We start from the raw sequence: 16,636 nt of genomic DNA on the forward strand, positions 1-16,636 counted from the left end.
AGTTAACCCCCTTGCCCATATTCAGGCCAAATTCAGAGACTTTTCCGGGGGTTATTTCAGAGTATGCCCCTCACTTCCCAGAAAAACTCAGCCATAACTCAAACCCAGCCACCAAACGGTCCTGCTCAGCTAAGCTAAAGCTTCATAGCCTTTCCCGTCTTGTCAGAGCTCAGGCTCAAACCTGAGGAGGAGCCTGCGTTTTCAGACTAGTAGCAAGCCGGGCTGAGGGTTTTATGACCGAAAAAGCGAGCTCACGGCAGCCAGCCCATTGTGCTCGAGGTTAGAAAGTGGTCTTCAGCCTCTGACGCAGACGGAGACTCCGCCCTGCGCATGACGCCAGCGTCAGGCCAGTCCCGGCATGCTCTGCGGTCGCTGGCGGTGGAGCGCAGACGAGCGGAATTTTTCCCGTGAACATCCTCTTCTCAGTTCAGCTGCTGTCCAGACCTGGGTCGGCGAGAGTGCTGCGTCCACCCGTTCTCCTACCGCTCGCCCGTCAGTTTGAGCGCCCCTAGCCCTCCTGCGAGGGCGCCCCGGGACGGAAGAATCCACCAGCCTGTCGGCGCCCGCCGTTCTCGTGGTCGCCGTCGCCGTCGTCGTGGTGGTAGTCTCTGCCGTCGCCTGGGCCATGGCCAATTACATCCACGTTCCGCACGGCTCCCCGGAGGTGCCCAAGTTGGACGTCACGGTTCAGGATCAGGAGGAGCAACGCTGCAGGGAGGGGGCCCTTAGCCTCCTGCAACACCTGCGTCCGCACTGGGACCCTCAGGAGGTGACCCTGCAGGTAACGCCCACATTTCAGCACGGGGTCTCTTACAACCCAGACTCGGCCCTGGGGGGTTTTCACAGTCCCTTCAGTTTCCCCCTGATGGGGGAGAACCAACGGGAACGTCTTCTTCCTCAATCCTTTGGGAAGTGACCGTGTGTTTCCTCCCATCAAACCTACGAAGGTCACTCCCCCTTCCTTCACAATTGCTTATTGAGGTTGTCCGTAGGGCAAATTTTCTTTCTGGAAGCAGCTACGTAAGTGACGCACCCATTCACACCGGGAAAATTCCTGTTGATAGTTGCCCCTCCTCCTACTCCCCAGTCCCTTTTAACTGCAAAAGGAACCTTTTCCATTCTCCTTGCAAGGGGTCCTCTTCAGTCGTCCGTAGTTACCTTCTCTCCTTCCACAGATAATGCAGTAATTAATCCTTCTGATCTTTTCCTTTCCCTTCCCGCCCCTCCCCCTCCCTGGCGGTTTACTCCCATTGATGTCTCACCCTGCGTTTTATTTTCTCAAATCCTCGGATTGGCGAGAGTACTCGATTTCAAAGTAATAACCATAGTCATGCATTACTCGATTGGTTTCTTAGGTAGCACCACACATATTTTATTTGAATCGATATTTCTGAATTTTTTTAGTCGTATTAGTAAAATTAACCATATCTGATGTTAGATCGATCAGTGTGCCATTGTATTCATAGAGAAGAATTGGGAGAAAAAAATGCTTAGAGATTTAGGTCTTTTCTAATAACTTATTTCTAATAAGTTATCACATAGTATGTATGGCATTTATTTTGAATATTTTGACTTTTAGAGTTTCAGGATATACGACAATGAACCTCCATTTTCCTTGCATACACAAAATAAAGTCAATAATTCTGAAGGCTGAGATATTTGGGGTTTGTTTCAAATCTGAGCAATAATGTAAGAAGCAGCCAAATCATCTGCTTTATTTTGTTGACTAGTTTATTCAGCAGTGTTATTAACAGTATCTCAGATTCTTTGCTAAAGTAGTCACCTATACAAAGATGAATAAAACATGAATAGCGCTCTAGGGCCCAGAACAGTTCCTGACACTTGGTCTTTCAGAAGTGTTAGTTTCAGTTCTTGTTGCCTAGAAGAGTTTTGAGCATATTAAAAGGACCCATATGATTTTGGGAAAAAATTGTTAGACGAAAATTTTGAAATTTTAAGAGAGCGTTAGCTAACTAAGCAGGACATAGTGAATCTAGAATGATTTTCATGTGTAATTTAAAAAAACTGGTATGCTCTATTTCCTTTAATTAAGAAAGTTAAATTATTTGAAACTTCCAAAATTGAAACTTCCAAATTGAAACTCTGAACTTCTTTAGTTTATTATTCATTAACTCTTCCTGAAGAAGAGCTTTATATTTATTAAAATGATTTATATTCTGGCAGTCAATTATAAACTAAACATACTAATTAAAGGCAGTGCTACTTCCTGGGAAACTTTGGTGCCGACAGACTATGCTCCTTTTTAAGTAGAGACTTTATAATTCGAAGCTTTGAAGACTGTTGTTCCACTGATGATGTATTTGTCTGTAGAACAGTAAAAATAGCTACCCTGAAGTACCAGTGTGCCAGGTTGTGAGTAAAGTCATGCATATATTTTATCATTTAATCTTACAAACAACTGTATTAGGTAGATACTTTTTTTTTTTTTTTTGAGGTGAAACTCAGTGAAATAAAGCCAGGGTATAGGTAAAAGAAGGACAAAATATGGTAACATCAAATTTTTTGATTGTCAGAAAGTATTTGGGATTGAATCTTACCTTTTATCTATGTAGCAACTTTTGGCTTTAAGGCCTTTGGACTCCTAATCGAAACTTCTAATACACTTATTTGTCAGTGAAGGTAAATACTTTTTTTTTTTTTTTTGCTCTAAGGATGTTTATTAGTTAGAAATATAAGCCTTCCCTGTGCAAACAATGCTTTTGATCCAGAAGCTGAGACAACTAGTACTCTGAATTGGTCATTCATTGGTGGTTTCTCAACTTGAGAAAATCTGACTCCCATATTCTGTCATTCCAGACTCTTCTTTATGATGCTTCAGGATTTCTTTAGTAAATCTCAGTGGGAATATTTCTTTTGAGATTTGCTTTTATTTCCTTTGAAGTATAAAGGTAACAATCATACTTAACATTTCAGAAGGGGAAGTATATATTCAGTGGATTAATACGGGTATATAGCCCATTTTTTTCAAAGAATTTTTTTTTTTTAATTTTTGTGTAATTAAAATATGCTTTAAACATACCTTAGAAGCTTAGTCTAGTAATATTTTACCTGGCAGTTACGCCTGAACTAAACTATTCAGAACATACTGGAAAATCCAGAAGCAAGCAAAAAAGACTTTGATGCAGTCAAAATGATACAGGGCCCAGTCTTTGCTCAAAACTTAAATACACATGGGATGCTATATCTCTTTTTAGACGGGATTTTAGCAAGTTAATTTTTTGGTTTTCCTATTCACACAAGATTGAAAAAATATAAAAGGGGTGGTGAGCTTTTTGGATTGTACCGTATTAGAGTAGGCAGAGTAGATCAGAAACAACTGTACCAGTCACAGTGCTTTTTATTTCATAATATTTTATTGAAATTTCCAGTCTAATAGGGAAGATAAAACAATCACAATATAGTGTTTTTGGAGTGAACATTCATATTCATGTGCAAAGACTACAGAAGAACATTTAAAAAGCGTACTTTTTTTTCTGCTGTGCTACAAGTTTTTTCATGTTTTTGGATGGATAGTTTTGATATTCCTTTATTTTTTAAACATACGTACACTATCTTGGAAACCAGTATTTCTGTTTGGTTGTATAGCTACATAGCAGTTTTCATATTCCCTTCCTTCTCTTAGCTATGTTGGGGATAGTCACTAAAATATCCTATTAAAAAACCTATAATCATTGGTATTTTATTATTGGTATTTGATATTTAATATTTGATTATTTATTTATTTTTTAAAACAAGATTTTATTCATTTATTTGATAGAGAAAGAGAGAGAGCCTGTGTGTGCACACACACAGGCAGGGGGAGAGGGATAAGCAGGCTCTCCGAGGAGCAGGGAGCCCGATGTGGAGCTTGATCCCAGGACCCTGAGATTATGACCAGAGCAAAGGCAGAGGTTCAACCAACTGAGCCACCCAGGCGCCCCTTTAATAATATTTAAATGAAGAATCAAAACCAAAATATATACAGTTCTATTAAACTCTGTTTCCTTCAGTGTTCTAACTTAATAACCCCCCCTTTTTAAAGTATAGTTGACACATAATGTTACCTTAGTTTCAGGTGGTTTTTTCCCCCCTTTTTTCTGTTTTTAAAAAGATGAGTTTGGGGGTGCCTGGGTGGCTCACTAGGTTGAGTGTCTGACTCTTGATTTCAGCTTGGGTCGTGATCTCTGGCTCCAGGCTCCACTCTGCTTAGAGTCAGCTTGAGATTCTCTTTCTCCCTCTCCCTCTGCTCGCCCCCCGCCCCTGGCCCCCAGGTTTGTGCCATACAGTCTCTCAAATAAATAAATAAATAAATCTTTAAAAAAAAAGTTTGTTCCTTACTTTAAGTGATAGAAGTCTCTGAAAAGTCTTAGGTAGATTTAAGTAATGTATTAAGTGTGCCAGAAGGATATGATGTAGGAATCTTGAATCCTGTAGATATATTTAAGGGGTCATAGTTCTTATTCAGTATAACTTTTTATATCAGCAGTTAGGTCCAGTTTTCCATTTCTTATTCCTCCTCTTTTGATTTCAGTGTTTTATAATAATAAAGTATTGTTATAAGAATAAGGACTGTTGAATATAGCTAAGGGAGATGTATGATGTTTGATAGGCTCCTATCAAAGATGTGTGTATATATCTGTATATAGAGATATATATTTTTAAGTAATGTCTACGCCCAGCGTGGAGCTTGAACTCGTGACCTGGACAGTAAGAGTTGATGCTCTACCAAATGAGCTAGCTAGGCTCCCCAGAGATGTGATAAGCTTCCATGTCTTTTATTAAGATGTGACTAAAAAGTCAGAAGCCTCACTTGCTAGTTCATTTTCAGGTATTAATGGCTGTGTGACTTGGACTAAACAAACAACTTGACCTCTCTTTGGGGCCTCAGCGTAATGTGGTGGAAAGGCGATGGTTTTTGAATCCTGATACCAGCTGTTTGTAACCTTTGGCAAGTTTTAAATCTCTTTGAAATGGGATTAGTATCTACCTTGGAAAATAGTAGACTAGCAGAAAATAATAGAATTTTACTACTCTAATACAGCTTTACTGCTAATAGTAATTTTACTACCAGCAGCCATTTTTACTACTTTAATACTAATAGTAAAATATCCGGAGAAGTGAAATAAAGTTATGCATAATATATTTTAGTACTACATGCTTCCAACTCTCCCCCTCCTGTCTCCCTCAGCAGCACTCCTCCCCATTTGTAAATGGAATAATTGATCTGAAACGATTGTGATCTCCTAAAATTCAGTAATTCTGACACATATATATATTTTAAAAGATTTATTTATTTTAGAGAGGGAGAGCATGCGAGTGAGGAGGGGCAGAGGGAGGGGTGTGTGTGGGGGAGAGAGAGAGAAGCAGACTCTGGGATGAGCAAGGAGCCTGATGCAGGGCTCGATGTCACACCCTGAGTCCATGACCTAAACCAGAATCAAGAGCCTGATACTTAAACGACTGAGCCACCCAGGTGCCCCCTGATATATATTTTTTGCAGCAGGCATGATGCTAATTTAATTTAAGCAGCATTCTTTTGTACAACCAACTATAGCAGAAGGTAGGCATGGGAAAATGTAGGAGGGGAGGGAGGCTTGCTTCATAGAGGAGGGGATACCTGAACTGAACTTTGAAGGAAAGATACGGTCAGATGGAGTGAGGAAGCATTTCTGGGCAATGAAAACTACTTTCATGATGCTAGACTATGAGGGAAAAAAACACACAGCTAGGCTATGAGTATTTTGGGCAGAATGGAGTGTGAACAAGAAAAGAAGTGGGACTGATTTTTGAGAAAGCCAGTTGTTAGAAGTGCAGGTTTTGTGCTTCATTAAGGAGGTGGTATTTTATTATCTAGTACTTAATAGGAAGCCAATTAATGTTTTTAAGCAGGTGAGTTTTGTGTATTTTTTAGAGCAGTGGCAGACCGTATTGAAGGCAGCAGTAGTTGAACGAGATGTTTTGAATTGGGGAATAAGTGATCGCTTAGGACATCGTTTTTGAAACTGGTGGTTACCCCACACTAATAGGATGTTAAATCAGTATAGTGGATTGAAACCCACTACAGTTTAAAAAGATGAGTTAAAATAGGATGTAATAGGATAGGTCAGAGTCTTGCAAATAATAGGGTAAGGACTGTTTGGTGAAGCTTGTTTTAGTTTCATATGAAAGTATGTACTGAATTAGATGATAAATGTATATTTTTGTCTGAGTATCACATTAAAAAATGTTTGAGAAAGACTTAACGTAGGAGAGACTGTTAGTCCAGACAAGAAATGCTGTGACCCAAATTAGCTCAGTGGCCTTGGAGATGAAAATAAAGGACAGATTTGACATTTCAGAAAGTAAATATGCATGAGTTAATTGCGTGCAGGTGAGGGAAAAGGGAAGCTTAAGTGGGTTTTTTTTTCTTTTTTCTTTTCTGTGGGTGACAAAGATGGGGAAGTAATGGAAGACATATATTTAAGGAATCAGGTTATTTCTCATGATTTTGTCATCTCAGGAGTTATTTTGCTCTTTGATATAACAGATGGGCCATAAATAAATACATTTTTATCACCCTTTTAAAAATCGTGAGATACAACAAACATACAGGAAAACGCCTGAAACATAAATTTTTTTGTATAACAGTGTGGAACCCAAATCCTGGGAAAGAAGATATAAGCAACCCAGAATGTCTCCCATTTTCCTTCCTGGTCGTAATCTCTCCCTCCCTCTAGTGGTAGTCAAAATAGCATTTATTTTTTTTTTTTAACAGACTGTTTTGAATTAGTCATTTTTTTGCAAGTCAGTATTGAGAAAATAATATATTAATATATTAATAATATATTAAGTGTATGAATTTCCCTTTACAAGGGACATGAACATGAAATAATTTAGTTTTACTAAAAAGATATATCACAATATTGAAACTTTGAATAGGAAGAAAAACCATGTCCTATCCATATTTTATTTAAAAAATCAACTATTTTTTAATTATCTTCTGCTTCCTCCATACATAATTTACATAGTTATGATCATACCATATGTACAATTTTGTACCTTTTTTTTCATGCTGCCTTTCTTTCACTTTCCCATGTTAGTGTGTTATTGACTATAATGTGTGATGTTTAAAAACCTAGTATTTGGTCATGTTAAACATCATGTGAGTTAATTACTAAAATGAAGTTTAAAAAATTCTGGAGTATAAAGTAGAAAATTAGAAAGGTTCATATCTTATCTAAACCTGTTGATTTTGTTTAAAAAAATAAATAATATATGCTCTTAATAAAACATTTAAAACATATACAAGGCTATAAGATGAAAAGTAAAAAGTTTAACTCCCTCGACTTCCAAGTCATTCATTCTCCCCACTGTAATTTTATGAGCAGTTTTCGAACTTCTAAAAAACTAGCAGATTATGGATTTATTAGGGAACATATCTACATATGTTAATATCAGTAAATATAATTGTATTCCTTTTGTATACACAACAAAGTTATTCTGTATGTTGCATTTTAAAATAATATATCTCAGACACTCTCCTGTGTCAGTATATGTAGTATGTCCCATGTTTTTTTTTAAAGATTTTATTTAATTATTAGAGAGCATGAGTGGGGAGGAGAGGCAGAGGCAGAGGGAGAAGGAGAGGGAGAAGCAGACTCCCTGCTGAACAGGGAGCCCCACGTGGGGCTCCATCCCAGGACCCCTGAGATCATGATCTGAGCTGAAGTCAGACACTTAACTGCTTAACCAACTGAGCCACCCAGGTGCCCCTGCCCATATTTTATTTTAAAGATTTATTTATTTTAGAGAGAGAGCATGTGCATGCACACTGCATGCATGCTTGCACAAGTAAGGGGAGAGACAGTGGGAGAGGGAGAATCTCAAGCAGACTCACTGCTGGGCATGGAGCCTGATATGGGGCTTGCTCTTACGACCCTGAGATCATGACCTGAGTGGAAACCGAGAGTTGGAGGCTCAACCAACTGACTGAGCCACCCAGGTGCCCCTGCCCATATTTTTTTAAACAACATTGAATTGTTTTTATTTTTTGCATATTAAAAACAGTATTGCATGAGCTGCTTTTATATATACATATTTTTGGATAACTTTTATAAATATGTCCTCAGAGTAAATTTTTTTTTTTTTTAAGTTCATTTATTTATTTAATCTCTGCACCCGACGTGGGGCTTGAACTCACAATCCTGAGATCAAGAGTCACATGCTGGGGTGCCTGGGTGGCTCAGTTGTTAAGCCTGTGCCTTCGGCTCAGGGCGTGATCCCCCGCATCGGGCTCCCTGCTCCTCTGGGAAGCCTGCTTCTTCCTCTCCCACTCCCCCTGCTTGTGTTCCCTCTCTTGCTGGCTCTCTCTCTGTCAAATAAATAAATAAAATCTTTAAAAAAAAATAGAGTCACATGCTCCTCTGACTGAACCTTCCAGGCGCCCCTGAACCTTATTAGTGGAATTAAATGATTAAAAACTGTGTGCCAGTTAGGGTCATTCAGAGAAACAGAACTTCATATATATGGTGTCTGGGCGTTATTTCAAAGAATTGGCTCATACCAATTGTAGAGGCCGTTAAGTCTGAATTGCAGGGCAGGATTATAGGCTAGAAACTTAGCCAGGAGTTGATGCTGTAGTCTTTTTTTTTTTTTTTTTTTTTTAAGATTTATTTATTTGAGAGAGAAAGAGAGCCCGTGTGTGTGTGTGCGTGCGCAAGTCACGGGAGGAGCAAAGGGAGAGAATTTTAAGCAGACTATCTGCTGAGCATGGAGCCCCAGTGCGGAGCGTGATGCGGGCTCAACCCCACCACCCTTGAGACTGTGACCTGAGCCGAAACCAAGAGTCAGGTGCCTAATTGACTGAACCACGTAGGTGCCCTGATGCTATAGTCTTTTTTTTTTTTTTTAAAGATTTTATTTATTTATGTGACAGATAGCCAAGAGAGAGAGGGAACACAGCAGGGGAGTGGGAGAGGAAGAAGCAGACTCCCAGCGGAGGAGCCCAATGTGGGACTCGATCCCGGAATGCCGGGATCACGCCCTGAGCTGAAGGCAGATGCTTAACCACTGCGCTTCCCAGGCGCCCCCCGATGCTATAGTCTTAACGCAGAATTTTTTTCAGGGACTTGTTTTACTTTTACATTCCTTAAAGTGATTGGATGAGGCCCATCCATGTTAACTGATTGTAGATGTTAAGTGCATCTACAAAATACTTTCACAGCTGCTTCTAAATTAGTGTTTGATTGAGTAACTGGGTATTATAGCCAATCCAAGCTGACACGTAAAACTATCATGCTGTTTCTCACTTTACTGTTGCTAAATTGTCATGAAAGTCGTGTTCATTTATACTCCTCAACATGGTGTTGGAGAGTACATTTTTCCTTATACATTGTCCAATCCCTGATACCAAATTTAAAATTTGTTGCCAGTGGGAGAGGTGAAAATGGTGTTGTTTATTACATTCCTTTTAATTTTGTTATTTTGGAAGATGATGGAATCCAGTGGTTCCTTCCACAAAACAGTTAACTGAAATGTATTAATTTCCACCTTTCTAGGGTTTTTAGTTTGTTTAGTAATCATTATCTTAATGAAGCTTGTCTTTACTATTTTATTGGCCCTAGAGAGTTTATTCATTTAAATTCAGTAACTACACCATAACTACATGTCAAAACAGGTTCCCTCCTTGGTATCTTAAATCATCCTTAGGACTAAAGAAATTTCATAGTGGCTAAGTAGAGTTTAATATTTTTACCATCTTAGGGTTTGTAGTTGCAGTACAGTGCCTCATACTGAAAGAAGGTATTGGATTATGTTTTGGGGGTCTCAAAATGACCTTCAAGCTTATTGATAACCACTTTAGCTTCTGAGGTGTCATTAAAGCTATAAACTCTTTTTCCCCACCAGGTAGTCTATATTGTGGGGAATAGCATCTGTGGCAGGTTTGGGCAATTCTGTATGTTCCCAACTGATACAGTCAATTAGTCCAGATTGAAGGGTGAATTTATGTGTCTTCTGTTTTATAATAGTAAATAAGTTTCCCATAAAACATAATCTATTCAGTAATACATTCTGGCAAAGGAGACAAAACCACCTCATATAATATCTGTTCCAACACTCTAATTTGCATCCAAACTTTCCCATCGACAGTAGCATCCCCATTGTTGCTCCTTTTAGAGTCTCTCACATAGGTGTTAGATTCAATGCATTGGGCTACCATATCAAGGACTCTCAAAAAGGTTTCTTCTTTCCAACTCTAGGCCATTTTACACACATATGTGCATTGGTCTTGGGTCCCAGGCTACGGAAGTAGCCAGTACAAAGTCCTACCTTCACAGTCACTTTTCATCTTGATTAATTCCCAGATTGGTGGCATACTCTTAACATCATCTTTGTATTCTCTTTGTGTTCTGGTTTTTTAAGGTCTCCCAAACTAGAGTAGAGTGGATTAGTTAGGCGCCCTTCAATGCTGGGAAACTAGTAGCAACTCCTGTCAGTCCACTCAGTCTCTGATAATGTTAAATTAAAAACTTTAGCTTCAGCCTCATCAGTATCTGCTTTATTTGTCTGCTTTTTCAATAACCACTGAAAACTTCCATTCTTTTGGGGCAAGTAGATTTGCCCTCTCCCTTATCTTTTGAGACAGCAAATCTGATCCAATATCCTGAATAGTTTCTTGTGTTGGTAACAGTAAAGTTACATGGGGGACCCATGTAGTAGGAGTAATCTTTATCACACAGTATTCACTGTGACCTGGGGGTGGGACATGTTAAGTGGTTGAATATCTTGGTCACTCTAAAGCAAGTCTAGTGTGCCCTGCATGTATAGCATATCACATCTGGACTATTCTGCTTTGCATGCAAAGGACAGGACAGTTCCCCTTCTCAGGATAAACAAACTTTTCTAGCTACTTTCATTCATTGTACCAGGCTAGCACTCTTGTTTGGCAGTTAGTCACTGCCATTAGGGACTGTCACTAGTGAGCTGTATGGGTCCTGCATTAATGCAAACATGCCATGGTCTTCAAACCATAGACCTCTTCTAATTTAACCATTCTTTTTTTTTTTTTTTTAAGATTTTATTTATTTATTTGACAGAGAGAGACAGCCAGCGAGTGTGGGAACACAAGCAGGGGGAGTGGGAGAGGAAGAAGCAGGCTCCCAGGGGAGGAGCCTGATGTGGGGCTTGATCCCAGAACGCTGGGATCACGCCCTGAGCCAAAGGCAGACGCTTAACGACTGAGCCACCCAGGAGCCCCTAATTTAACCATTCTATGGGCCATATTAATAAAGGTTTTTTAGGGAGCTAGCTTGAGCCACTAAATGAGACAACTTTTACGCTTTCTCCCCTGGTTTCAGTAGTTTCCTGATTTTGTCTCCTTGCCATCTGAATCATTTTGGTAAGCAGCTGTAAATCTACTGTTCAGCATGATTTTTCTCTTTTGTGTTGATTTTGAAATTAGCAGCTTGATGTTGCATTGGACTGGTTGGAATCTGGGTCTGTGTAATGTCACAATCCACCCTAAAAGTGTCTTTAGCTTTCTGTTCTAGGTGCTATGCTAACAATAGCCAGGAAGCTGTGCATTTAGCCAATTTCTCATTTTGCATTTTATTGTGGATTCAGTGACTAAACTCCTGGGGTTAGAGCTGTCATTGCTAGGTTTCATTTACTTTTACCTCCTGTAACAGATGGCGACATGCCTGCTGTTTAATACTATGGGTGATTCGGCAAACACCTGGCATCAGGGATTTATCATTCTCTAACCCCTTCTTTATTTTTTTCCCCAAATAATGCTTTAGCAGTATTACAGTGAGTCTAGGATCATGCTAGTGAACTTGAGGGTGGGTCTTGATATCCTTGAAACAGATTAAGAGTTGTGATACAGGCTTTTTAACCTGTTCTGCCATTGTAAGTAAGGGAACTTATCTAGGCCAAAGTGTTCTTATTCTACGAATTGATTATTTCCAAGGTATTTTACAATCCGTGTATGCATAAGAAAACATTTATTGAATACGTCTGTGTTCTAGGCCATTGTTTCTCGACCCTTTTAATAATTACTCTCTAAATAGAAAGTTTAATTAAAAATTTTGTTGATTTCTACTTAACGTAAAAGTTGTCTCATTTAGTGGCTCAAATTATATACTGAAGAATAGGATTTGAGTTTTGGTGATCCACAAACCATTGTAAAACCTAAGATTTTTTTTGTTCCTTGTTGGTGATATCTGTGTTGAGAATGCTATATGTAATAGACTAAAAAATTTCATTTCATTTCATTTCATATATATATGTATGTATCCTTTGACTTACAATGTAGTTACATCCTAATACCCATTGTAAGTAAAAAAAGTCCTAAATCAGAAATGCATTTTACATGTGTAACCTACTGCACATCATTAGCTTAGCCTAGCCTACCTTAAATGTGCCCAGAACACTGATATTTGCCTACAGTTGGGCAAAATCATCTAACACAAAACCTATTTTATAATAAAGTGTTGAATATTTTATGTAATTTGTTGAATACTGTTCTGTAAGCGAAAAACAGAATGGTTGTATGGGTACAGAATGGTTGTTAAGTATTGGTTGTTTATTCTCATGATCTTGTGGTTGATTGAAAGCTGCAGCTGCTGCCTGCTATCATGAGAGAGGATCATACTGTGTATTGCCAGCCCTAAATTCATATTCAAAATATGGTTTCTACTGAATGTGTATCGCTTTTACACCATTGTAAAGTTGGAAAATTTTAAGTCAGACCGTCATAAGTTGGGGACCATGTGTATATATATATTTACATCTGTATCTCCTCTTTAAAATACTAAGGTAGAAGGTGCCTGGGTGTCTCAGTTGGTTAAATGTCTGCCTTCAGCTTAGGTCATGATCCCAGGGTTCTGGGATTGAGTCCCACATCAGGCTCCCCAGTCAGTGGGGAGTCTGCTTCTCCCTCTGCCTCTCCTCCCCATGCACACATGCATTCTCCCTCTCTCTCACAAAAATAAATAAATAAAATCTTCAAAAAAAAAAAATACTAAGGCAGAAATTAGAGAAAGTGCCAAAGGACCTCTATATTTCTTTTCAGTGTTAAAAACCATAAGGCTTTGGGGAATTTTCTCTAAGATTACTGAGTTGAAGGTAATGAGAATATTTCCATGAATGTGCATTCTTCCTGATCTGAGTATTACATTAACTCTTTCTAATAAAAATCTATTTGTTGTTGGTAAGTGACAATAAAAAGCACATATCGTCAAGTGTAGAACTTGATGAACTGTTATGGGTGTTGGTATGTGATATAGTTACTGTAGTCCTTGGTACAGGATTCTGACTTTGTTCTTTAAAATTGCCTTGACTGTTCTTGACTTTTTAAATTGCCATATAAATTGCAGATTTAGCTTTTCAATTTTCACAAAAGAAAATTTGTGAATTATAAATTCACTGGATGGCTTAGTCGGTTAAGTGTTTGCCCTAGGCTCAGGTCATGGTCCCAGGGTCCTGGGATGAGCCCCGCATCGGGCTCCCTGCTCAGCAGAGAGCCTGTTTCTCTCTCTCCCTCTGCTTCTCCCTCTACTTGTGTTCTCTCTCTCTCTCTCTCTCTGTCAAATAAATAAATAAAATCTTAAAAAATAATGGATTGTTGGTATACAGAAATTCAGTTGATTGTTCTATATTGAATTTTTCAAACATTAATAATAATGTTTAAAATATGTATTCATTTTGCATTTTCTGTATCTGCAAATAATGACAGTTTTGTTTTTCCCTTTCCTATTCCTGTTCTTTCTTTTCTTTTCTTTTCTTTTCTTCTCTTTTCTTTTCTTTTCTTTTCTTTTCTTTCTTTGCCTTATTGCACTGGCCAGGACGTCCAGCACAATGTTGAAATGCAGGGTGATAGTGGGCACCCTTATCTCGTTCCCAATCTCAGGGAGAACACTTTCAATAGTTTATTATGAGGTATGATGTTTTGTGTAGGTTTTCTTTGGATACTCTGTCAGATTAAGGAAGTTTCCTCTTTTAAACTTACATATGTGTGTATTTTTAAGTGGACCTCAAACTCACAACCCCGAGATCAAGGGTCGCATCCTGTATGGACTGAGCCAGCTAGGGGTTCCAAGGAAGTTTTCATTTTATTCTTAGTTTGCAGATGTTTCATCATACATGAGTACTGAATTTTATCATGTGCTTTTTTTTGCACCTCATGACAATTGCATGATTTTCCTCCACTTTTCTGTCATTGAGCTGAAGAACATTGATTTTTAAAAAAAATTTGAATGTTAAAAACCTTTGCTTTCATAGAGTAGGCCCTGTTTGGTTCTGGTGTATTCTTTTTTTATATTGTGTTAGTATATTTTTAAGTTTTTATTTACTTAAATAATCTCTGCACCCTGCATGGGGCTCGAAGTCACGACCCTGAAATCAAGAGTCTCATGCCCTTCTGACTGAGCCAGCCTGGTGCCCCTGTTACTAATATTTTGATTAGGATTTTTGCAACTATGTTCATGAGACAGAGTGGTCTTTATAATTTTCTTGTAATGTCCTTGGCATGTTGTGGTATCTTACTGATAGCTTGTGTTCCTTTTTTTTTTTTTCCTTGATAATTTTGGTTGGAAGTAATCAACATTATCTTAAAAAAGAATAATTTTTGATTGTTGAATTTTTCTGTTTTGATTGCCGTTTTATTTTCTTCCTAATTTTTTTTTAAGATTAATTGGCTGTTATTTTTCTAGTTTCTTGAGCTGGAAGCTTAGATCACTAATTTTCTGCCTTTTTAAAATATTTTCATTTATGTGACCCTGCAAGTGCCCACAAGTTTTGAAATGTCTTTATTATCATTCAGTTCAGAATGTTTTCTAATTATCTTTTTTTTCTTTATCCCGTAGATTACTTATGTCCATTAGGACTTCATTTCAGATGAGTGGGAGAATTTTAATCTTTTTTCTTACTGTGGTGAAAAACAGCATAAAATTTACTATATTAATCATTTTTATTTGGGGTGTCTAAGTTAATGTGCAGTTTGTGTTATTGATGTCTAGCACATATTCTCTTGTAGTTTGAGAAAATACTCTGAATGATTTTAATCTTTGATGATTATTGAGGCTTGTTCATAATCAAGCCTTTAGTCAATTTTGGTAATATTTCATGTAGGCTTGGAAAGCATGTGTATTATTGTTGGATACAGTTCTGTGTATGTCAAGTAAGTTGGATTTTTAATTTTGTTGTTCAGATCGCTTGTATATGTAATGACTTTTTCCTGTTTTTAAAAAATCATCTCTTGAGAAATGTGCTCAAGATTCAAACAGTTATGAACTTAGTTTGTCAGTTTCACTAAATATATTTTGAAGCCGTGTTATTGGATGCATACAATCTAGAATTGTTATATCTTCTTGGTTGATCCATTCTTTCATTATTATAAAATGTCCCCTTATCTTTCAGAACATATTGCTAAGATCTATTTTGTTTAATATGGTATAACTACATCAACTTTCTTTTGCATGTCTCTTGTAAAAGCCGCATATATAAATATATATTTTTCACACTTACTGTTTTAATTGGATTTAGTTGTTTCACATTTAGTGTAACTACTTACAGAGTTGAGTTTTTCTCTCAAAAAAATCTGTTTTTTTCTTTTTGTTTGACCTATTTGTTTTATATTCCTGTTTTTAACTGTTGCTTTTTTCCTTCTTTCAACATGTTCCCAAATCTCAGAGGAGCTTACAGTGTAACATGGAGCAGCAAATATAATTAAGCAATTAATTAATATAATTAAGTAAAGTCCATTTTAGTAAATGCTATGTATAAGGTACTATTTAAGTACTGAGAAGTATTTATGCCTTACCTGAGTTTAGGTACTCTCTCCTAGAAGAGAGAGCTCCTGTGTTGGATTTTTTCTTAAAGATTATTTATTTATTAGAGAGAGAGAGAGAGAGCACGGGTAGGGGGAGGAGCAGAGGGAGAGGGACAAGCAGACTCTGTGCTGAGCTCAGAGCCGGACACAGGGCTTGACCCCACCACCCGAGATTATGACCTGAGCCAAAATCAGAGTCGTATGCTCAACTAACTGTGCTAGTCAGGTGCCCCTTTTGTGTTGGAATTTTGTTTTATTTTATTATTTTTTTTTAAAGATTTTATTTGTTTGAGAGAGAGCAAGAGAGAGCATGAGTGGCTGGGGGGGGGTGAGCGGGGAGAGGGAGGATCAGCCTCCCCACCGAGCAGGGAGCCCAATGCGGGACTTAATCCCAGAACCTTGAGATCATGACTTGAGCTGAAGGCAGACGCTTAACCGACTGAACCACCCAGGTGTGCCTCATGTTGGAATTTTAGAAGTTTGAGCTGAAGGCAGACGCTTAACCGACTGAACCACCCAGGTGTGCCTCATGTTGGAATTTTAGAAGTTAGAAGTTAGTGAAGTGAAGAAAAAGAAGGGTGAATTTGTCAGGTAGAGTGCTAGATAACTTGAGGGAGGCATCAAGGAACTTTTGTGCCCTGCGGAGCTTGAACTTTATCCTCTGAGCAGTGTGGAGTCATTTGAAGATTCCTTATTTATCATGTTCATATTTGTATTTTATTAATTTATTTTTTTAAAAAAGATCTTATTTATTTGAGAGAGAGCAGAGCAAGCAAGAGAGGGAGCGAGAGTATGTGCGCAAGCAGTGGGGTAAGGGCAGAGGGAGAA

At 38.2% G+C, this 16,636-nt stretch overlaps 1 protein-coding gene across 1 annotated transcript in view; it reads left to right on the plus strand.

Moving 5' to 3' along the window:
* The first annotated feature begins 353 nt into the window (after positions 1 to 353).
* The window catches only part of ETNK1 (ethanolamine kinase 1), a 67,447-nt gene continuing 51,164 nt past the window's right edge, over positions 354 to 16,636 (plus strand). The window contains exon 1 of the mRNA XM_045811758.2: positions 354 to 781. Coding sequence (XP_045667714.1) covers positions 626 to 781 — 156 coding nt within the window. The 5' untranslated portion in view covers positions 354 to 625. The remainder of the gene's footprint in view (positions 782 to 16,636) is intronic.

This window comes from Ursus americanus, chromosome 25 (genome assembly GCF_024610735.1).
Source record: "Ursus americanus isolate L20-20 chromosome 25, mUrsAme1.1.p, whole genome shotgun sequence".
Taxonomy (NCBI): domain Eukaryota; kingdom Metazoa; phylum Chordata; class Mammalia; order Carnivora; family Ursidae; genus Ursus; species Ursus americanus.